The sequence below is a fragment of the Stenella coeruleoalba genome, assembly GCF_951394435.1.
Source record: "Stenella coeruleoalba genome assembly, chromosome: 20".
NCBI classification, from domain to species: domain Eukaryota; kingdom Metazoa; phylum Chordata; class Mammalia; order Artiodactyla; family Delphinidae; genus Stenella; species Stenella coeruleoalba.
Genome location: NC_137166.1, coordinates 4,029,873 through 4,054,085, shown reverse-complemented (window position 1 = coordinate 4,054,085; position 24,213 = coordinate 4,029,873). Strand labels below are relative to the sequence as shown.

Here is a 24,213-nt window from a genome sequence, read left to right as displayed (position 1 = left end):
CACCGGGAACCACAGCAGGACTCAGGTGTGGCAGGAGGTCTCAGGTGAATGCGTGAGAGGTGGGAGCGGTGACTCTTTTGAGATGTCTGGAAATGCCATCTTTTTATTCAAATTAAAATTTGCCAGGGGGAGAAAATTTTTAGAAAAATGTGATTGTGTATCGCTTCTATCATGGCTGGTATAAAACTGTTTAAAAGGTTTGGTGGAAGACTCTCGTTTCACCTCTCAGACCACTCTGTAGAACTGATGATACTCTGTCGTTAGATCCAGCGTTGAAACCCACCATCACCCCACCCCCGTCTCCCTCTCTGTGTCTCTTTTGCTGTCTCCGTCTCTCTCACTCCCTTTCTGCCTCTGTCTCTGTCCGTCTGTCTCTCTGGCCATTGGAGCAACCTAGCAAGTACGGTCTGGTTAGAGGCCCTTGATGAGATGACACTTTCCTCCATGTCATGTTTTGGGGGATTCTGAGGCCAAAGGCACGTGGGATCTCTTATGTTAACACGAAGAGTCTGGAATGGGATTTTAGGAATACACTCACATTTGCTCCATAAGGGGGGCAGCAGTGGGGAATTGGGGGTAAATCACTTGAGGAAAGAACAAGCAAAACCAGCCGTGGGTGTGGCACCCTGGAAGCAGGCATCCTGTCTCATCCCAGCAGGGCACCCAGAGCCATCGCCCCTGGTTCTCCTGAGCCCTGGGCCTTGGGTGGAAAGACGGGCCGATGGCAGCAGAGGTTTGGGTCAGGCTGTGGCCCAGCACAGAGAGTGTGGCCTCTTCCCCAATCTGCCCTGCATGACTGACGTGTGTTAAATTGCCTGAAATGCCTTACAGGGACCTTCGTGCCTTTAGAAAGGCGTGAACGTTTCCCCATGTCTGTTTCCTGAAAACCACAGTGGCTCCGAAAGAAGGCGGCTTGTCTCTTCTCCTCGTGGACGCTCGGCGAGGTCTCTGCCGCTCAGCGCCTTTGTCCAGCCAGTAGCGAGGAAGCTGGGTCCACAGCGTGAGCTCGGAGGAAGGAGGTGACCCCGGCCGAGAGTGCACCTCAGGGGCCACGGGTCCCCAGGAAGGGGAGGTGGTGGGCTCCTGTGTCACCCGGTCCAGGCTTGCAGGGAGGTGACTCAGAAACCAGGCCCCAAGGGGTAGCTTCGACTGCATTTACTGTCCGTGGTGCAGAAGAGTGAGACCCCAACTCTCCCAGCAGCTCTGGAATCAGCCTGTCTCCTGCCACCGCCAAAAGGCAGTGCTTCCCTTAAAATAGGAGGTGTTCCTCCCCAGTCATGGGCGTGGTCTGTAACAGACAGACGCGTTCCTGGACGTTTCCTTGACAGGAAAGAGTGGGTGGAGAGGGGGCCGGGGCTGCCACCCAGCTCCTCCCAGAGCTGCAAGGGGCTGTCTTACTTTGCACAGTGAGCCGGTTCTCTGGGGAGACAGTGCTTGTATTTGATACTTCAGCGGAGGCTCCGTGACTGTGTTTTAACAGTGTAGTGCGGGGGCTCTTGGAATTGAGCCCCACTTCAAAGGTTCAGTGACCCTAAGTCATTGTCACCGCAGAGAGGGGACCAAGTCCTGCCCTGCGCGTGTGTGGAGGGGGCCTGTCCTTCAGCCCCTGCGGGCTGCGTTGACGTCAGACCTGTGGTCAGCTCACGAGGCTTAATGGAGCTCCTGTGGGTTCCTGACCTTGATCCTCAAGTCCAGCTTGGGCTTTTAAAAAATTATTATTATTATTGTTTTTGCGGTACGCGGGCCTCTCACTGTTGTGGCCTCTCCCGTTGCGGAGCACAGGGCTCCGGAAACGCAGGCTCAGCAGCCGTGGCTCACGGGCCCAGCCGCTCCGCGGCATGTGGGATCCTCCCGGACCGGGGCACGAACCCGTGTCCCCTGCATCGGCAGGCGGACTCTCAACCAGTGTGCCACCAGGGAAGCCCAATGGGCTTTTGTACTTGTCTCGGGCCCGTGGCTGGACCCCCAGTGGGTGAGGCACATCTTCCAGTGGCATCCACCTGCAGTAGGGGTTAGAAGGGAGATGCTGGCCGGCGATGGGGAGCCGTGTGCAGCCCTGGGGCAGCGAGCGGGCCCGTGTGCTGACACTGCTGCGTCTTTTAACTTTACTGTCGTGACTTTGGTCTCTGTGCTTCCCGGAGAGAATCCAGTAGGAAGCATTTCTGTGAGATTTTCTCTCACTAAACCTTTCTTACCATGTGTCTTCACTGTGCAGCCACACCTGTTACACGTGGCTATTCTGCCAGTGGTTTCTTCCCTGTTCAGCTTTAAAACAAAACTGACTTGATCCAGAGTAGCTTCTACCTGCTTGACCCCTTCCTCCATGCAGACAAAGGATGAAAAATCACAGAAAAATGAGGGACTCTGGGATCGAGGACTCCCCCCCCGTTCTCCACCTCTTTTTTCACGTGTCTGACCCTGTCTACCTGCAGAGGAAGGACAGCCCACGTGTAGGGAGGTGCTATCCTTTAAGGTCAGCTGGCACGGAGATTGAAAGGACTGGTTTGGTTGTTCACGTTCTCTAGGGATTCAGGTTCAGAACCTGTTTGTCAGGAAGGGTGTGTGGTTCCAAATGGACACCTGGGAGGCATGTGGACACAGGTAGCCACCGAACCAAGAAATCTAGGACACGCGCTAGGCTGGATGACAAGGGAATGTCAGCCATGCAGCTGAGGGGTCTGGGGTCTCTAGGGCCCCGCTTTTTATAAGAAAAGGGAACTACTATTTACTTAGCCCTTGTGTGGGGCACTTGGCTGGCTGCTTCCACCTCTTTTTTTTTTTTTTAAATTAACGTATAGTAAAATTCACCTTTTTTTTGGAGTACATTTCTGTGAAATTTAAAATACATATCGATTTGTGTAACCACAAATTCAATTAGGAGGCAAAACGTTTTCTTCATCAACCCCGCATCTCCCTTGGGTTCCCCCTTGTTGCACCCCATCCCTAACTCCTGGCAACCCGCACCCCCTTCTTTTGGAGCACATCTTATAAATGGAGTCTTGCCTTAGGTGAACTTCTGAGGACCATCTTTCACTCAGCATCACGCATTTGAGGTTCACTGAGGTGTTACGTGTGGGAGGATTTCATTGCTGAGAGGTAGGCTCTAGTGTGGGTACACCGCAGTTTGTTTAGTCATTCACCCACAGGAGGACATTTGGGTGGTTTTCTGTTTGGGGCGATTATGAATAGAGTTGCTAGAAACATTTGTGTACAGAATTTTGTGTGAAGCCAAGTTTTCATTTGTCTTGAATACATATCTAGGTGTTGCTGGGTTATGTGGTAAGTATATGCTTAACTTTATAAGAAACTCCCCACATCTCCCACGCAGAAGAATTCTGTAGATCCTCTACCCTGAAGGACTTGGAGCCTAACTCCCTACTCCTTAAGGGGGTGCTGCGTGAAGTGACCTCCTTCCAAAGAGCACAGTTTGGAAGGGGAGATTAACAAAAGAGCACTTTCCAGTGGGGGAGCCTGGTAAGCATGACCTCAGCCTGGTGATCAGGGTCACCGGTGAGAAGTCAAGTTGATGGTATGTGACTTTGAAATGATGTGGTGAAAACGGCACTTTGCCTCTGTGGTCTTCCTCCCCAAAACCCATGACCCAAGTCTAACCATGAGAAAAATACCAGAGAAATCCCCACTCGGGCACGTTCTGCAAAATACCCGACAAATACTCAAAGTTGTCAAAGTTATCAACAACAAAGAAGGTCTGAGAAACTGTCATAGGTGAAAGGAGTCTGAGAAGACAGGATGATAGTGTCATGTGGGATCCCGGAACAGAAAAAGGGCATCAGGACAAGACTGAGGAAGTACGGATAAAGTGCAGACTTTAGTTAATGAGAAGGGATGGATAGCAGTTCACGAATAATGACAAATATACCTAATTAATATAAGAGGTTAACGGTAGGGGAAACTTGATGTGGGGTATATGGGAGGTCTGTACTATCTTTGTTACTTTTCTGTAAATCTAAAACTATCCTAAAATTGACGTTTTTTAAAAAAACAACAACAACAAACAAAGAGAGCTGCCAAACCATTTTGCATCCCCACCAGCGACATAGAGTTCCAGTTACTCAGCATCCTTGTCAACACTTGATATTATCAATATTTTTTAATTTTAGCCATTTTAGCAGGTGTGTAGTTGTGGCTCATCATGGTTTTAATTTGCATTTCCCTCATGGCTAATAATGTTGAACACCTTTTCATCTACTTATTCACCATCCGTTTCATCTCTGTTCTTTTTCCCATTGTTAGGTTGGCTTCTTTGTTTTCTTTCTTTTTTTTTATTTATTTTTTTTTTTGCGGTACGCAGGCCTCTCACCGTTGTGGCCTCTCCCGTTGCGGAGCACAGCCTCCAGACGCGCAGGCTCAGCGGCCACGGCTCACGGGCCCAGCCGCTCCACGGCGTGTGGGATCTTCCCGGACCGGGGCATGAACCCGTGTCCCCTGCATCGGCAGGCGGACTCTCAACCACTGCGCCACCAGGGAAGCTGGTTTCTTTGTTTTCTTACTGTTAGGTTTTGAGAATTCTTTCTGTTTTCTGAATACAAGTCCTTTGCTGGATATGTGATTTGCATATATTTTCTCCTAGTCTGTAAGTTGTCTTTTCGTTCTTTTAATAGTGTTTTTCACAGAGCAAAAGGTTTCAATTTTTGTGAAGTCCAGTATATCACCTTTTTCTTCTCTGGATAGTGCTTTCAATGTCATAGTGTCTAAGAACTCTTCACCTTGTTTTATTCTAAAACTTTTATAGTTTTGTGTTACATTTGGTCTGGGATCCATTTGAGTTAATTTCTTATAAGGTGTGAGTGTTAGGTCAAGGTTTTTCTGTTTATTTATTTCTTTGTTCGTGGATGTCCAGTTGTTTCAACACCATTTGTTGTTGAAATGACTGTCCTTGCTCCATTGAACTGCTTTTGCATCTTTGTCAAGAATCAGTTGGCTGTACTTATGTGGGGCTGTTTCTGGATTCCATCCTGTTTCATTGATCTGTGTGTCCGTCACCCACCTGCATGACACTGTCTTGGTTACCATAGCTATTATAGTAAGTATGATTAAAATCAGAAAGTATGATTCCTGCAACTCGGTTTTTCTCTTTCACAGTTGTTTTATGTATTCTAGTTCCTTTGTCTTTCTATATACATTTTAGAATAGGTTTGTTTATATCTACCAAAAAATCCTGCTGGGATAGGAATTGCATGAAACCTGTAGATCAGTCTGGGGAGACTGGACGTCTTTACTGTGTTGAGTCTTAACAGTCCTTGAACACGACAGTTATTTTCTTTATTAAAGTCATCTGTGGTTTCTTTCATCAGTGTTTTGGATTCTTTAGCACACAAGTACTGTACATGTTTTGTTAGATTTTTGCCTAAGTAGTCACTTTTTCAAGTTATTGGAAATGCTGTTCAGTTTTTAACTTCAATTTCCAAATGTTTGTTGCTAGTGTATAGAGATATGATTGAATTTTTGAGTTAACCTTGTATCTTACAACGTTGTTAAAGTCACCTATCAGTTCTAGGGCTTTTTAAGGAAAGATGCCTTGGGATTTTCTACTTAGACAAGATGTCATCTGTGAATGGAGACAGGTTTATTCTCTTCTTTCCAGTATTTTTTTCCAATGCCTTTTAATATCTTTCCCTTGCCTTATTGCACTAGATGGAACTTCCCATACTGTGTGGAATAGGAATGGTAAGAGCAGATATTCTTGCCTTGTTCCCAGTCTTACAGGGAAAGCATTCAGTCTTTCACCATTAAGTGTAATGTTAGATACAGAGTTTTGTTTGTTTGTTTGTTTTTGGCTGCGTTGGGTCTTCGTTGCTGCGTGCGGGTTTTCTCTAGTTACAGCGATTGTGGGCTACTCTTCATTGCGGTGGCTTCTCTTGCTGCGGAGCATGGGCTCTGGGCACGTGGGCTTCAGTAGTTGTGGCTTGCGGGCTCTAGAGCGCAGGCTCAATAGTTGTGGCACACGGGCTTAGTTGCTCCACAGCATATGGGATCTTCCCAGACCAGGGCTCAAACCCATGTCCCCTGCACTGCAGGTGGATTCTTAACCCCTGCGCCACCAGGGAAGTCCCAGAGTTTTTATAGATGCCCTTTATCGGATTGGGGAAGTTCCCTTCTATTCTGTTTGCTGAGAATTTTTGTCATAAATGGAGATTGAGTTTCGTCAAATGCTTTTTTGTTGCTGTTGCTTCAGTTGATATGATCATATGATTTTTCTTCTTTAGACCGTTAACACAGTGGATTACATTGTTTGATCTTTTTCGTTATATCCCCAGGATAAACTCCACTTGGTTATGATGTATGAAATTCTTTTCACATGATGCTGTATTTGACTTGCACGTGTGTTCACGAAGGACATTGGTTTGTCATTTTCTTGTACTGTCTTTGTCTGATTTGGTAGAGAGTGGTACTGGCTTCATAAAATGAAATGGAAAATGTTGAATTTCCAAGAAGAGATTGTGTAGACTTGACGTTGTTTCTTCTTTAAATGTTTGGTTGCCTTTACCATGGAAACCATCTGGACCTGGAGTTTTCTTTTCTGAAAGGTTTTAAACTATCAGTTTAATTTCTTTAATAGTTATGGGACTACCTAGGTTATCCGTTCCATCTTAGGTGAGTTTAGGTAGTTTGTGATATTCAAGGAATTGGTCCGTTTAATCTAACTTGTCACTTTGTGTACGTAGAGCTGTTTGTAGTTTGCCCTTATTATCCTTTGAATGCCTGCAGGATCTCTGGTGACATCCCCCTCTTTCATTCCTGATATCCGTCATTTGTGTCTTCTTTTCATTGATCTGTCTTGTTAGAGGTTTATCAAGTCTAGTGATCTCAAAGAAGTTTTTGGCTTTATTGGTCTCTCTTTTTCAACGTCATTGATTTCTGCTCTTCCTTATTTCTTCTTTTTGGGTTATTTTGCCCTTTTTTTCTAGTTTTTAAGGTAGAAGCTTAAATGATTGTTTTGATACCTTTCTCTTTTTCTAATGTAAGCATTTTGTGCTATAACTCTCTCTCTAAGCACTGATTTAGCTGCACTTAACAGGTTTAAATATACTGCCTTTTCACTTTCATTCAGTTCAGTATGTTTTCTGACTTTCCTCGAGACTTCCTTTTTGACCCGTGGATTATGTAGAAGTATGCTGTTTCATTTCCAAATGTTTGGAGATTTTCCTGTTATACTTCTTATCAGTTTCTAGTCGAATTCCCTTATGGTCAGAGAACATACTTGGTGTGATTTCAGTTGTTTTAAATTGACTAAGGTTTGTTTTGTAGTGCAGGATATCTTGGTGAATATCGCATGTGTGCTTGAAAGAATGTTTATTCTGCTGATTTTTGGCGACCTGTTCTAGAAATGTCAGCTATATCCAGCTGGGTGAGGTTACTTACCCGCCCTTCTGCATCCACGCTAATTTTCTGTCTGCTCGCTCTACAGATCACTAAGAGAGGAGTTTTTAAAGTCTCCTACTTTAATTGTGGATTTGTCTCCTTCTCCTTTCAGTTTTGGCAGTTTCTGCTTCATGTATTTTGAGACTCTGTTGTTAGGTACGTACGTATTTAGGATGATTATATCTTCTTAATGAATTGAAACTTCTATCATTATGTAATGTTCCTTTTTATATCTAGTAATTCTCTTAGTTCTGATGTGTACTTTGTTATTAATAGAGCATTTCAGCTTTCTTTTGATTAGTGTTTGCATGGTATATCTTTTCTCTACCCTTTTATTGTTAATCTACCAATATAACTGTATTTGATGTGAGTTTCTTGTAGACAGAATGGAGTTAGGTCATGTGTTTTTATCCATTCTGGTCATCTCTGTCATTTAATTGGTGTGTGGGTTTTTTAAAAAATATTTATTTAATTAATTTATTTATTTTTGGCTGCTCGGGTCTTAGTTGTGGCACGTGCGCTCTCTAGTTGAGGCGCACAGGCTCAGTAGTTGTGGTGAAGGCTTAGTTGCCCCACAGCATGTGGGATCTTAGTTCCCCAACCAGGGATCGAACCCACGTCCCCTGCATTGGAAGGTGGATTCTTTACCACTGGACACCACGGAAATCCCTAATTGGTGTGTTTACACAATTTACGTCTAATATAATTATCAATATGTTTGGATTTAGGTCTACATTCTGTTTCTTTGTTTTCTATTTGTTCCCTCTTTTTCCCACTCTCTGTCCATTTTCCTGTATTCTTCAGGACTATTGGAATGTGTTTTAGCATTCCATTTTAATTTATCTATTGTGTTCTTTATGTATAGCTTGTGTGTGTGTGTGTGTGTGTGTGTGTGTGTGTGTGTGTGTGTGTGTATTTGCTCTAGGGATTACAATATGCACACTTAATTTTTCACAGTCTACTTAGAATCAATATTTTACCACTTCAGGTGAAAGTAGAAAACTAACCATCACAGTCCCCTTTATTCTCTTCCCTGTATGTTGTAGTTTTCATATGTATTCTGCGTGACTTGTGGGATCTTAGTTCGTTGACCAGGGATTGAACCCGTGCCCCCTACAGTGAAAGCACAGAGCCCTAACCACTGGACCTCCAGGGAAGTCCCTATCACTTTTGCTTTCAGCTGTCAAACATACTTTAAAGAACTCAAGAGGAGGAGGATAGTCCATTATATTTACCCAGATTTTTCTCCTTTGGTCTTCCTTCATTCCTGATGTTCCATTTCCTTCTGGTATTATTTCTCTTCTATCTAGGGAGGTTTCTTTATAACTTCTTACAGAGCACATACACTGGCAGCAAATTCTCTTGAGAAAGTTTTCACCCTCATTCCACAAAGATTTGGGGGGGCACATCTAGAATTCTAGACTGGCAGTTCTTTTCTTTCGGCACGTAAAAAGTGTTTGTTTGTTTTTTTCCACTTCCTTCTGGGTGCCACAGTTTTTGTTGAAAAACCTACAGTCCCTGGAATCCGTATTCTCCTCTGAGTAACGCATTTTTCTCTGGTTGCTTTCAAGATTTGTTCTTTGTCTTTAGTTTTCAGCAGTTTCATTACGATGTATGTGGGTGTGGATTTTTTGGATTTATCTTTTTTGTATTCCCTGAGCTGCCAAAGTCTGTTGGTTTATGTCCTTTGCTAACTTGGGGAAGTTTCAGTCATTATTTCCTCAGATATATTTTTTGCACCATCTTCTTTCTCCTCTCCTTCTGGGACTGTGATGACACAAATGTTACATCCTTTAATTTTGTCCACAAGTCCCCAGGGCTCTGCTCACTTTTTTAAAACCCTTTTTCTCCCTGTTTTTCAGATGAGATCATTTTTATTGATCTGTCTTCATGTTCACTGACTCTTTCCTCTTTTTCTTTATAAAGAAGTGATTATTTTTTAAAATAAATTTATTTATTTATTTTTGGCTGAGTTGGGTCTTCATTGCTGCGTGTGGGCTCTCTCTAGTTGCAGTAAGCGGGGGCTACTCTTCGTTGCGGTGCGCGGGCTTCTCATGGCGGTGGCTTTCTTGTTGTGGAGCACAGGCTCTAGACGTGCAGGCTTCAGTAGTTGTGGCACGTGGGCTCAGTAGTTATGGCTCACGGGCTCTAGAGCGCAGGCTCAGTAGCTGTGGCGCACGGGCTTAGTTGCTCCATGGCATGTGGCATCTTCCTGGACCAGGGCTCGAACCTTTGTCCCCTGTGTTGGCAGGCGGACTCTTAACCACTGTGCCACCAGGGAAGCCCGACTCTTTCTTTTATCATATTCATTCTGCTATTGAGCCTATCCAGTGGTTTTAAATTTTTCAGTTACTGGATTTTTTAGTTCTAAAATTTTCATTTGATTCTTCTTCATATCTTTTGTTTCTTTGCTGAGACTTTTTTTTTTTTTTTTTTTTTTTGCGATACGTGGGCCTCTCACTGCTGTGGCCCTTCCCGTTGCGGAGCACAGGCTCCGGACGCACAGGCTCCGCGGCCATGGCTCACACGCCCCCCAGCTGCTCCGCGGCATGTGGGATCTTCCCGGACCGGGGCACGAACCCGTGTCCCCTGCATTGGTAGGCGGACTCCCGAGCACTGCGCCACCAGGGAAGCCCTTTGCTGAGACTTTTTATCTTTCCCTTTGTTTCAAGAATGTTCTTCCTTACTTCTTGGAGTACTTTTTATAGTAACTACTTTGAAGTCTTAGTTAATTCCAATACTTTGTTGTCTTGGCACTGGTATCAGTTGATTATCCTTTCCCATGTGAGTTGAGGATTTTCCTCATTCTTTGTATGTTGAGTGATTTTGGATTGATCCTGAATATATGAATATTACATTATGAGACTCTTGGTCTTGGTTCAGTCCTGTGGAGAATGTTGCCATCTTCGTTGTAGCAGACATTCAACCAATTTGAGTTCAGATTCTAAGTCCCTACCAGCCTTCTGTGAGTTTCAGTATCAATTGTGTGTTCAGAGTCTTCATGGTGCTTTTCAGATCTGCCCCTACGTGTCACTCCATGGCCAGTGTGGGACCTTGGCAGGGTTCTCTCCTGAAGTTCAGTACCCAGAGTCCACAGTATGCTGTTTAGGGTTCTACCTACACATGCTCATCTCAGGACTGAGCCCGGGGGCTCATACACACTTTATGGGGTTGTTCTCCTGAGCTTCTCCTGTTCCACAGTCTCCCCAGTCCTTTCCAGTTCCAGGGACCCCTTCTGTTTGGTTCTTCAGCCAGAAAGCAGGGGCGTTATTTCTCCTGTTCTGCTACCTTCTTCCTGGGACTTAGCTCACATCTGTGACTAAGCAAGAGAAGGACCAAGAGAGAAAAATTCAGTGGGGTTTTCACCTGCTTCAGCTCCTCCAATTGGAAAGGAGGCTTCCGTCCCGCAAAGTTTTAGGCATCTGTGGACCCCTCTGCTGCTGGGGATTTGCTGGGAGACTGGGGCGTGAGAGCTCCAAGAAGACAGAAGCACAGAAAAGGAAAAGCCCTGGGTTTGGGCTCACTGCCTCTGAGAATTAGACAACCGCTTCCCTGCTCCCCAAGCCAGGACCAGCCTTCTGGAGCTCCGCTGATACCTGTTTCTGGATATCGGGTCATATTCAGTCCAGGCTGGCGGTCCTGGAGTGGGGAGGTGGCAGGATCACCACCATGTTGGGGGTGCTGCAAATTCTGATGATCTTCCCTCCTCGGCCTGCTACTGTTTACTTTCCAGAGTCCTCCAATAGCTGCCCCGTCCATTCTGCCCACGTTTTATAGCCACACTCAGTGGGTGAGACAGGACGGAGTGTGCTCACTCCATCTCACTCAGAACCATGAGGAAGCCAGAAGACGGGAGTTTTAGAGACGTTCAACAAAAAGTCCAGGTTAAACGGACACATGAGGAAGTCAGAATGTCACTGATGCAGGAGAACTGTGGCTCGTGTGGAGAAGGAGGAAAATAAAAGAGTAAAAGTTGAAGGATTGGGTGGATGGTAACAGAAATAACTGACCTGCAGCATCACGTAAAGGACTGATGGAAGGAACCCTCTCCCTGAGCTTCCCTTACCCCATCGTTACGTATCTAGCCTTGCACAGTGTGAAGGGGGTTCCTTCTCACCCACTCAGGTTGCCAGGTTGAAGGGAATGGTTTACTGTAAGCAAATGAGCTTTATTCCTCTCCGTTGGGGGTGTCAGGAAATGTACACATAGAGAAGCAGGGAAAGGTCTCTCTGAGATTCAAGAGGCTTTCATCTAGCGTATTTGGGTATTTGTATCCAGGTGGTCACCAATGTGTATAGCCTCGTGCTGCAGAATCCGATCTGGGCTTGATAAAGAATTAATCTCTTAGGGGACTTCCCTGGTGGCTCAGTGGATAAGACTCCGCATTACCAATGCAGGGGCCCAGGGTTCGAGCCCCGGTCAGGGAACTAGATCCCACATGCATGCTGCAACTAAGGAGCCTACCTAGGGCTTCCCTGGTGGCGCAGTGGTTGAGAGTCCACCTGCCGATGCAGGGGACGCGGATTCGTGACCCGGTCCGGGAAGATCCCACATGCCGCGGAGCAGCTGGGCCCGTGAGCCATGGCCGCTGAGCCTGCGCGTCCGGAGCCTGTGCTCCGCAATGGGAGAGGCCACAACAGTGAGAGGCCCGCGTACAGCAAAAAAAAAAAAAAAAAAAAAAGGAGGCTGCCTGCCGCGACTAAGACCCGGTGCAACCTAATAAATAACTAAATCTGCTCCCTGGAAAGGATCTATTAAACATTAAAAAAAAAAAAAGAACCTCTTAAAGTAGATCCTCTCTCTCTCTCTCTCTCTCTCTCAAATAAAGCAAAGCCTTTATTGCAAGAATAACTCTTGCTTTGTTAAAAGATTTTCTGAATGAGAGGACTGCAGATACCGTTAAGTGTCACTGAATTTCAGTCTCCATGTGTTGACCCAGATGAAAGCAAAAACCATCTGAAAATCGTAAGGCAGCACTTCGGAAGTGGCCGTTTTCTCCAGGGTCTCTGATACTGATGTGATCTTTAAAGTCCCCATTGCCCTGTCGATTCATGTACTGAACATTCTTCCAGTGCCTGACAGGAATCCCATTCAGAATTCGTACAGTACTTTAGCCATTTGCCTTCTTCTTTTCTGGTTTGTTTTATTAGTTCATTTGATCCTTATGACAACAGTGTAAGGCAGACAGGATAGCTGTGGCGTTGCCCTGTATTATTTTTACATAGTTGTAATTACAGGGAGAATATAAATTTACATCTCGGTTTTCATTTCCCACGTCTTTTTCATTTAACAGAAGTATTTTCACAATATGCCATGTTGTCATTATTGCTGTCCTATTTCAGTGGAGTGCCAGAATTAATGTAGCAGAATTGACATAACCTTCTTCTTGTCGAGCGTTTAGTTTATTTTCACTTTTTTTGCTATTATAAAGCATGCTGCATAGAGGTATTTGGGGCCATTTGGGGGGTTAGTTCCTTAGGATAAATTAAATAGATAGACTTAAAAAATATTTTTAAACATGTTTCAACGTTAGGGAGGATTTCAAAAGACCACAGATGACCTAGAGAAAGCACCGGTGTGACACAACCACAGTTTTCAGATTTCTCCATGTTGCAGAGCAGGTTTTGTATGTGCCAAGAGATTTAGCCAGAGGGAGGTGGGTGGTGTGTATAGGGAAATGAAGAAGGCATTAGCAAAGGCCCAGTGTGTGTCAGAGAGAGGGAAGGAGGAAACTAGCTTGATCATGCAGAAGTTCTGTCTTGAAGAAACCAGCAACCCATGCTTACGTGAGGTTGCTTTTGAATGACAACAGCATCCCCTCTGCATGTGGCCATTGGAGAGCTGCGTGGGCAGCCTTGACCAGCTCCAGATGGCAGAGCTCCTTGGCCAGCAGCCAGAGATGAAGCTAACTGGTGACGGACACTAGCGGGTTTCACGCAGAGTGCTTACTGCGGTCTCCAGGTGATCCCACATCCAGGAGGATTTGCCCAGAGCCTTCCCTCCCACGGAGGCACAGATGTCCGTTTGCACGGCTCTTCGTTTTGGCCCTGAGTTGGGCCAGTGGAGCAAAGCACCAACCCCAAAGAGACTAGATGTTGTTCAGTTCCATCCCTCACCCACCTTGGGTTCTAGGAGAAGGACCAAGTTTCAGAGCTTTTAGGGAGCCTATCCTAATCCGATGGAGTGCGGCTGTCTTCGTGCCAGGGGTGGGGGAAGTATGCAGTTATTTTGCCACGTTACCCAAAAGGATGGAAGGCCAAGGCCGTCTGTATCCAGATCAGATCCGGCTGTCACTGAATCGCCAGCGATGTCCTTCTCCTACTAAAGCAGTGCAGCTGCTCACAGAGGGAGGGATGTGCCGAGTAAATTCGAACATTCGGTTATAATGCAACCACCTCGGTAAGTCAGTGGTGAGAATTAATGGGAAACACCTGCCGCCAAATTCCTCCTTGTGGCCTTAAACTAGCGGGCTCGCCAATTCATTGAAGAACTACCTGGGATGAATTAAACATTAGTAAAGTGCGTAAGGTACATCCACACCCTGGTGGGAGGTGACTTGAGACTTCGAGCAACTTTGGAAAAACTAAGAAATTTCAAAGTCTCAGACTGGGGAGGACCTGTTGGTTTGTAATCATAGTATACCCTTTCCTTCCTCCCTAATCCAGTTGGGGCTCGTTGAATTCCTGGACCCTTCTGATTCGGGCAGTGTGGTGGTGAAAAAGGATTTGCTCTGGAGCCGTCTGCACTGTTGCTGAACCGAGGCAGGCAGAGTCACTAGACTGTAGGGAACTTGTCTCTTCCACGGCCCTTTTCCCCACACTTAGCACAGTGCCTGGCCCGTCGTGGTGGTTTTAATAGGGACCCAGTGAGGTCAGGTGTGCGGGAACCAGCAGATGGCCCCTTATCTCTTTTTCCTGTGAACTGTGAATATTTTAGACCTTTCCTTTTTCCTGGAGGTCATAAAATAAGAGTTATCTTGGATATAACCATTACGACAGCTGCAGCGGAGAAAAACCTGCCTTAAGTGTCATAAAATGTTATCTCCGGATGGAATTGGCATGAAACCCTAGAGGTCCAGCAGCATCTCCCGCTAACAGCGTGCTAACACCTTCTGCTTCCGGCTTCCCATTTAGAAAGGAGACTCTTGAGGGACCACTCCCGGGGCTGGTGGAGACGGCTGCCTTGCTGGGACTCTGTTCTCCCTTCTGGAAGTATGGAGGACAACCTAGTCCCTTGGTCACATAGCCACTCCTCACAGATTTGAATCCGCTGTCTTTTTGTGTGTGTGTGTGTGTGGCCCCGCAGCATGTGGGATCTTAGTTCCCCGACCAGGGATCGAACCCGCGACCCTCCCACGTTGAAAGCGTGGAGTTTTAACCACTGGCCTGCCAGGGAAGTCCCTGAATTCACTGTCTTGTTTCCCAAGTTACTTACCCCTCAGTAAATCCCCTCGACTTTCTCACCATTGCTCATGTGACACGGTTATCCAGTGGGCTTTTGTTTTTCTTCTCAGGTTGGGGGATGCTCTCTGCTTTTTTACACGTCTTCCGAACATTTATTAAATTAAAATACTTGTGCCAGTTTATTACGTTTTCCAAAATGATGGATCCTGCCGAGTCGCTTTGGGCTTAACGGCTGGGGACAACAAGGCCTGGGTCCCCAGACGTGTTTACTGAGATTTGCTGCCCTAAGAGGAGCTGGTTACTCCTTCCAAGGGGTGGGGTTGGACAGAATGGTCCAGGAGCGGCCTGACGGGCGGAAGCAGAGGTGGGTGAGTGAAACCGTCTCTCCTCTTTTGGGTCAGGTGCTTCCGTCAGGGCAGCCCAAGGTCAGTTTCGAGTTTGCTGTTATTGTCGGCGTCACACCCATTGACTCGTGTGGCACGTGTGCCGCTCGACATTGGACTTGTGAAACTTTGAGTCAGGAGGTCAGACTCCCTCGCTAATGATTTATGAGTTATTCAGAGACAGAGGCCACACTGTCACCATCTCTTTGCTCCCACAGCAGGCCTGGCACGTGGAAGGCACTTGGCTGGTGCCCAGCGAATGACCACATTCCCCGTCCAGGGGCATCTTTTAGACTCAGCCTCCCTGAGTCTGCCGGAATCTTTTGGGTCCCGACTGTGTCGTTCTTTGAGTTAACTTTCCCTCCGGCTTTCGGCTCCCCACATTCTCCACCAACATGTTACTGCCCTCAAGTCTGAGTAATTAATGAAGGGGTAGGATAGAGCCGGGCTGGAGTCCTTGGCCCATGAGCGGTAGAGACATCTTTCCAAGTTGACGCTGGGGGAGGGGTTCAACCACCGTCTTTCTTCAGATTGAAGACCCCGTCAGTTGTAAGATTCACCACTATTTTACGCACAAGGAATTAAGATGCGGCACTGCCGTTTAAACTATGACATAATGCTCTCTTGTCCCTAGAATCTTATTGTGTCTTTCTTGTAAGAACGCCTATAGAATGACTTGGGCATAGATTATTATGAAGCATCCCTCTTGTCCATAATAAAGAGGAAAATATAAGGAAAATAAGTTGGTTAAAGGGCTTCTAAAGCTTCCTCACGTTCGGAGGCCTGTTCTGCAGTTGCCTCAGCTGCCAGGAAGCTCCACTACATTCGTTGCCCGACTGCAATAATGGGTTTCGATTCCACTGGCCTGAGGTTGCCCTAGATCCACATTGACTGGACATAAATCTACGTCTGAACAGTTGCACGAACACACTGACATCTGAAAGCATGCTGACACTTCTTACGCGACACGTATTCATTCTTCGGAATGACTCTTGTCTCCTAGCCCCAAGTAGCGCCACATTTCTTCCTGATTCCAAGGCAGTGTCAGTTATCACCCAGCCAGAAAGCGCTGAGGGGATTTATCCATCTGTAGGGCTGCGCTGTGACCAGCCCCTGGCAGAGGCAAACGGAGGTCCTTGTTAGGGTCTCGCTGCAGGAGAGGTTCTGAGCGACAGGAAGCGGGTTTCCACGAGCCTCAGTTGTGGCTGCGGTCCACCTGGGGGTCTCTCCTCAGCCCCGCCTCCCTGGCCAGCCCACAGGGTCTCTCTGTGACCTGTGACCTATGAGCAGGAGGGGTGCTCGGGGAACAGATGCGGACGGAGGCGCAGGAAGAGCCTGTGCGCTGTGAGGCTGATTGTTTGTGGCAGGCCGGGGAGGTGTGGAAGTGGTACCTGCACCCCGTGCTGCTGGGACCCTGCCAGGGCACAGGCGGGCGCATGGGGAGGGGAGGAGGGCTCTGCAGAACCTTGAGGTTTGCAGTCCATCCATCGTGTCCTCAGCAGTCTCTACAGGGCGAAGGAAGCAGCAGCGGGTTGAAAGGTCTCCCTTATTTCCTCTCCCTCTCCTCTCCTCCAGCTATTCCAGTGAGGCACAGTTTTCCTGGAAACCGTGCATTATAAGTCCTCTCATAGCTGAACCGAAACAGATAACAGTAATCATCGATCAATCATCGATCAAGTTCACTTGTCTCCCCTCCTCCCTGCAGCCAAACGCAGACGGCCTGTCGACCTTCTGTCAGGTCCATTTGAAGTAAAACACACCTCGGGAGAGCAGAGCAGACCCTCTCCACTGGGGTCCCCTGCAGGTTTGTAGCTGTCACGAGAGGGACAGCCACTAGCTAGGTGCCAAATAAACATGCGAATTTCTCTCGCCGTTGAAATGGTTAAAAAAAAAAAAAAAAAAGGGTTTGCCTTTTGACCAAGACCAGAAGGGCATCCACGAGAATGGAGATGGGATTTTTGTCGGCCTGGTGGGACCAGGAGCTTTTTCTCCCTCTTCTATTTCCAAATCTTTCTCTAACGATACATTTACGATAAAGGGAAAAGAAAATAATCTCCACAAGCTTGACTTGAGTGCTGGAGAGAATCCATCTAAGGGATGTGTGTGAAGCCCTACGTCAGGTTCTCGGCGCCAGCGGCAGGGAAGGTGTTTGTTGGGCGTGGCCCGGGCTTGCCTTCTAGGCCAGCGGTCCCCAGCCTTTTTGGCACCAGGGACAGGTTTCGTGGAAGACCATTTTTCCACGGACTGGGGGCCGGGGGCGGGGGCGATGGTTCAGGCGGTAGCGCGAGCGACGGGGAGCCGCAGATGAAGCTTCGCCCGCCCGCCCGCCGCTCATCTCCTGCCGTGCGGCCCGGTTCCTAACAGGCCGATACCGGTCCATGGCCCGGGGGCTGGGGACCCCTGTTCTAGCACACAGCACAGACTGGGGAAGGCGATTCGGCAGCCCCAGCAGAGCCTCACTGCTGTGCAGAGTTTTGACTCTGGGCCCCGTCACTTCCGAGCTGTGTGCGGGGGGGGGGGGGGGGGGGGGGCCTCCTGCTTCCCCACCCCCGCCTCGATTCTCTGATGCTGTGAAAGGAGGGGCGGGTGGGGTGGAGGGAGCCTGAGCCAGCGTGTGGGCTGTGCTGGTCCATTGAGACTTGCCGTCTCTTCTTTTGGTGGGAGGAGCAGCACGTCTGTTGGCTCTGGGACAGTAAAGGAGAGGGAGCTGCCTGAGACGGATGGCAGAGGCAGAGTTCCAGAAGGTTCCGGAGCCTCCCCCGGCCCCGGGAGCCTGTGTGATTGCCCAAGGTCAGCCTGCTGGAGGAGGGCTCAGTCTGGGCACGCCGGGGGCTGGGGAAATCAGGGTTTGAGCAAAGGCCCTGAGGATGTGGCGCAGCAGCCACAGACGGCAATCTCCTTCCGAGTTCCTGCCGCAGCTGGGGCCACGTGGTGCGGGGATGTGGGCGGGAGGCGGGGCAGGAGGTCAGGAAACCTCCCCCCGAATGCGCCCGCCGGGACCACGTCCCCTGGCCCCCTTGCGCTCGTTCTCTTCTCCAAACTGCTGCCACGGCTGCCTGCCCATCACCCTGAGAACCCAGTCGAGGCTCCTAGTGTCTCACCTGGCCCCCCTTGCCAACCTCCTCCCTCCTCAGCCTTCCCAGTTCCTGAACTTTCCGAAGTCATGGCTGCCGAGGGCCTCTGTGTGGGCTGTTCCTCCAGCCAGACCCCTGTCCTCTGCTCAGAAGACAGCCTTCTCCAGCCTTCTCGAGCCTTCTCGGCTGGCCCAGCCCCCCTCCATCTCAGCTCAGATATCTACCTCCCTGACCCCCAGTCCGAAGAAGCCCCCTCTCAGCGCTCAGAGACATGGGCTGACTTAGAATTTTAGCCTAATTTGATGGGTAGAAGCTTCTGCCATAGGGCCTAAGAGGTGAATTGTAAAGATGCGGTTGCAGGGAGGTCTGTTTGGCTGCAAGTCTGTAGAAAGCATTTTAAACATCCACGCTGTCTGTTTGCAGAGATTCCGCTGTGATTTAAAACCCTGAGTCTCAGAGCCTGTGGCCCTGCAGTGGGTCTGGGGACCTCCTTGTACACAGGACAGAGCAGAGGGATTGAGTGCAATCCGCAGACACGTTCTCTTTGGTCCATGATGGGTTTTGAAATAAATTTAAATTAGTTGCCAGTGTTGAAGACTTGGAAGATTTCATGAAGTGGATTCCAGCACTTTTATAGAAAGCTCTTTAGATCTGATCCCGCTGGGCCCACGATCCTGAGTGGCAGCCGCTGGCTGGCCCTCCTCGGGGACAGTGCAGTCAGTCTCCACTGGGCCCACTTCCTCTGTGTTCTGCAGCTAGGAGAGCACGGGTAGTCGAGTGAGGTGTGTGATCCTGGTGTCTTGAGAGTGACCATCACCTTGTCCTGGACAGAGGCCCGTAATTACGTTTCCTTCCTGGAGAAAGAGGGTGGGGTCACTTCCAAGGCCCTTAGCATAAGTGGCCACTTCACCTGCATCTCAGCTCCGGGAGCAAGGTTGGCTGAGAGATGAGATCCCGGGCAGAGGGACCCGCACTCTGCAGCCCATGCTGCCCACATGGTGCCCAGGACTGGGCCCCCCCCCGTCAATTTTGCTTCCTCTCCTGCAGGGCCAGGCCCCTCACCTTGTCCGCTCCTTCCTGAGCCCACAGAGGAGGCTTCTGGGAAAGGGTGACTCATGCACTCCCCGAATTTCCAAGCTAGAAAGGCTCTGGGAGAGCGCCTTGGGCCGGACCAGAAATAGCCGTAACCATTGGGTCTGACCTTGCCCCTCCTGTGCTGTCAAGTTCTGCTTTGGTAAATAGATGCCGCCCTTCAGACCAACCACCTGAAATGTTGCAAGATACAGTAACTTGTTTCCTTTTCCTCTGAATTTTTATTGATTGTAAACTCCACTGTTAATGATAATAAAATAAAAAGGGGCGGTTATCTCGGTGCCAGCACTGTAATACACCTCTATCTCCCTTTTCAGTCCTTTTTCACTTGTATACGTGATTGTAATTATAGTACAATTAAAATTCACTCACTTCAGTATTTCTAGCACCCAAAACAAGAGGTTGGCCTGCAATAGGATTCAGTAAGTATTTGCTGATTGTGGAATATTTGTTTGACTATAAAGTGAGCATTTTTCTAATTGCATCATACACTGATTACCATTACATCAAGTTGTTAGAATATATTTGCCACTTTACTATATTTAGATTTTTTTCCCCTATTTTTCAGGACGATAACTAATGTTGCAGCGAGTGTTTTTCTCCACATAACTGTTTTTGACTGTTTGGAATTCTCTTCTCAGAATAAATTCCAAGCATTTGAATTCTCGGATCAGAGGAGAGAAAAATAAGAATTATAGAAATTGCTTTCTAAAGTCTTATTTATCCCTATTGCCGGGATTGTTTGAGAATATTAGTTTTATCTTAATCTCATGTGCTTTTGGGTTATAATTTTCAGATTTTTGCTTATTTTGTAGTATAAGCAGGTACTTATTTGATTTGCCTATCTATACGTGTGGTTTTGATTTGCCTATCTATACGTGTGGTTATTAGTATGGGTTGAAGAACTGTCTAAGCACTTAATAATAATACTTCCTCTTGTGTGCCATGCCTATTTGAGTAGTTTGTGTATCTATTAGAATATAGATTTTTAGTTGGATTTGGGTGAATTTATCATACAGATATGATTAACTCAATTTTCCTATCATAGTGGCTGCAAACATTTTCCCAGTGTGTGATTTTCCATTTTTAATATCCGGTGAGTCATTATAGGTGTCATTTTCTGTCCTTTGGAGAGTCTGTGAGTGTGGTTGCCAGAAGGACCTTAGAGATCTAACCTGACCTCAGTGTCTGACGGGGACTCTGGCCCAGAGAGCAGAGACCACAGCTCACCAGCCCTGCTGGCGAGAAGGGGCCAGGGCTACCCTGGCCCTGGCCCAAGACTCCTTAGTCTGCGTTGCCACCTGAGCTCCTAAGACTCCCTGTTGCTCTCCTGGCCCAGAAAGTTCTTTTGAGCTGAGGTGTATGCGTCTCTGTTTTGGACCAAGGCGGGCTTTGTAGGACTCTCCGAAGGGGGGCGGTTGCCACTCCAGTGACACGGAGCCAGCCATTCCATCCTTCTGACTCAGGGCACCTAAAAATATCCCGGGCTGGGGAATTTGGAGGAGCCCGTAATCGATTCGTGAACATGAAGCTCTTAACGGGCAGTGAACGCAGCTTTGATATTGAATTACCCTCAGAAGATGCATTAGTTTCACAGTATCGGCAGCCACCTGTCTGCCAGGTGTTGTCCTAGATATTTGGGGTCTGTAGAGGTGGAGGATAGGGACAGTGCCCAGGATCAAGTTGGATTCTTACATCAGGAGGGCTTTAACTTACTGCTTAGCTGTCTGCCCATCGTCATGGGGGAGGGAGCCCCAGAATTGGCAGGTGACCCCTGAACTGACCAGCAGGAGACTGGTTTAGAAGCCAAGATCCTAATGCCAGCTCTGCCTACACCGTTGACTTCCCGACTCTTAGAGCGTGTTCACGGTCAGGTCTGGTCATCCACTCAGCAAACGTCCAGTGGACACTTAGTTAGTGTCTGTGCTGGGCACTCACATGGCTACCAAGGTGGCTGAGGCATGGTCCAGCCCTCAGGGGATTGTACTTCAGTGGGACAAACAGAAATGCCCACATCTACCTGTGAAACAAGCAGACTTAGAAATGAGTGTAAGTAAAATGCCAGGGGGGCCACACAGGAATCAGTAAATAGTTTGCACAGGGTTTGAGTGGAGCTTCTCAGAAGAGATGGCACTAAGCCGGGCCTCGAGGGATGAATAGAACTCCGGTTGGGGCTGAGGGAGGAAGATGGGGGAGAAGGGAGAGGACCGTCCAGCTTCAGGGGCGGAGGAACAGACACCAGAGGTGGATGCCGTTGCCCAGTGTGGCCATAGGGCAGGGAGGGGGCAGGGAGGAGGAGGTGGGTCCTTCGGCAAATGCTGCTTAGAAACCGTCAGAGGGAGGGGCTTCCCTGGCCATCCAGTGGTTAAGACTCCGCGCCACGACGGCAGGGGGCGCGGGTTCAGTCCCTGGCTGGGGAACCAAGATCCCGCATGCCGCGCGGTGCGGCCAAAAACCAATGAAAATCATTTTTTAAAATGTGCCAGCAGATCTTGTGTCTGGTGAGGTGCTTAAAAAAGAAAAGAAAGAAACCATGGGAGGGTTTAGGGGGATGATGAGAGGGGACATATATCCGACAGCCAGGAAGGTGCTGGGTCTTGAGTGGGAAAATGCTGAGAAAGGAACCCGGGAAGGGAGAGACGTGGGCCTTGGAGACTCGTGCGCTTAGCGTGTGCCTGACGACACCGTCTTCAGTGGTTGGTGACCCAGCAGGAGTGGGCGGCAGACAGCCATCTGCGGTGATTTCTATTGGTTGGTGACCCAGCAGGAGTGGGCGGCAGACGGCCATCTGCGGTGATTTCTGTTCTGACTGGCCTCAGTCTGGTCGGCCAGAGTCGGGAGAGGGCCGGGGGGTGCAGCCCCCTCAAGGTCTCCTTGCTTAGTTCGGAGAAATCCTGACGGATGATGTGTGTGTGTTCATTGTTTGCCCACCGTATAGCAGGTGTTTAACAGTCAGTGGGCAGTAGGAAGATGACATCAGCAGACAGGTGGCCCAAATTCTGGAAGTTTGGAGCCTCTTACAGGGCATTCGTGCCCTAATTCTTTCCCGTTATATGAAGAGAAGCTCTCGTGGTGATGATGACGTGTCTCTGCTTCCATTCCAGATGCCTTAGGGCCCCGTGGGCCGCCCCAGAGGACTCAGTCCCGGTGGCCAGCGGCTCCCAAGCAGCTCACGTGCGCTCAGCCTCAGGCTCCCGCTGACGCACCTGGGAACCTCGCTCGCCAGCCCCCACCTGGCATCCTTGCCGGCAGTGCCCCCCACCCCCCCGAGCCATGGAGGCCCCCGAGGTCCCCGTGGGCTCGCTGATTGACTTCGGGGCCGGGGCCAAGCCATCCACCTCCTCGCCCCTGGAGATGCTGTCCCCAAAGCTGCAGGACGGGGACAGCTCCCCGGGTGAGGGTGCGTCGGAGAGTGAGACCACGGAGTCGGCCGACAGCGAGAACGACATGGGCGAGTCGCCCTCGCACCCTTCCTGGGGCCAGTGCCGCCGCTGCTCTTCCAGCGAGTCCTTCTCCTCCAACCAGAGCACCGACTCGGCCAAGGATGCGGAGCTGCTGGAGCTCCGGGAGTTCATGCGCGGCTACGTGGAGAAGATCTTCTCCGGAGGGTGAGCCCCTCGCAGGGCGCCACCGGCCGGGGCTCCAGGCCTCACAAGCTGCTGGGCCCCTCGCGTCTCCGCCCCACCCCAGTGCACATAGGCCCCCTTGGGGAGCTTCTGCCACTCTCTCCCTCCGCTCAGGGCCCTGGCTTTGCTCCCGCGGCACCTCAGGTGAGCCCCCATGGGCACGCCTTCAGAGGTGGTGGTTAGCTGGCAGTGACTTAGGAGCAGTACAAGGCCAGGAGGTTTCAGTTACCCGCAGCCCTTGGGACGCTCTCGGGCAGCTGAGCCTTAAGCAGCTGCTAGGATGGGGACCCACCCTTGCACTTCTTTCTGGCCTCGCGTTGGTGGTTCTTGACAGTGCAGACAACGAGCAGTGACAGTGGTAGCACAGGTGGGGCCTGGAGTGAGAGCGGAGGCCGAGGAGCCGGGAATCTGACTCACGGCTGTGGCCGTCCCAGCAGCAGAAAGGGGAGCACGCCGCAAACTCGGTTCAGGCCTCAGGCCTTGACGGCCGGTCTTGCATCGTTCACAGCGGTGCGCGAAATGCTGGCGGTCCTGCCCCTCAGGTCGTCTCTGGGACCCGCAGCATCAGCATCGCGGGGTGGGGGGGCCGAGAAATGCAGAGTCGTGAGCCCCACCTGACCCACTGAGTCAGCATCTGCATTTCAGTGAGGCCTCTACCCGTGCACGCATTGCGGCCTGAGGGGCTCTGGCTGAAGGGACCCTTTTCCAATGTCGTTAAAGCGTAAGAAGAATTTCTGCCTGTTGGCGCCACGCACCGAGGATGTTCCTCCCTGCTGAGGCTTAGGCCCCTGGTTTGTTAGCTGGCAAGGTTGATTTCCACCTTTTCCAGGTGTGCCTCCGTCTTCTCTGCAGTTAGAAGGGGGCGGAGCTCTAGGATCCTATTGACTGTCCCCAGACTGCTTTTATGTTTGATTTTGAATGCATTCTGGGAGAGCGGTAGATGTGGCTTCCTACTCATTTTGTTTGACTGACACCGAAATTAGTCAGCTTTTTCTGAGCACACCCAGTTCATGCAAAGGGGAGAAAGCCCAGAAGCTCACTAATGTGCCAGGAAGGCCAGTCTAGATTTGTGACAGGCAGTCGGCAACATGGAACGTGGACAAGTGAGTCAGATGCCTCTTTAAGAGCTTTCCACAACTCCCTGCAAACGCCCGGCGAATTCTCACATTTCATCTGGTGTCGGTACTTGGGATAAGTGAGACCAAGATGTTTTCTATAAAACCTTAAATGAATGAAACTGCAGAAGCCAGTG

At 49.1% G+C, this 24,213-nt stretch overlaps 1 protein-coding gene across 1 annotated transcript in view; it reads left to right on the top strand.

Annotated features, from left to right (window-relative positions):
- Window positions 1-24,213, top strand: part of KIAA0513 — a 58,234-nt gene that overhangs the window by 13,506 nt on the left and 20,515 nt on the right. The window contains exon 2 of the mRNA XM_079908276.1: window positions 22,440-22,943. Within this exon, the coding sequence (XP_079764402.1) occupies window positions 22,609-22,943 (335 nt within the window). The 5' untranslated portion in view covers window positions 22,440-22,608. The remainder of the gene's footprint in view (window positions 1-22,439; window positions 22,944-24,213) is intronic.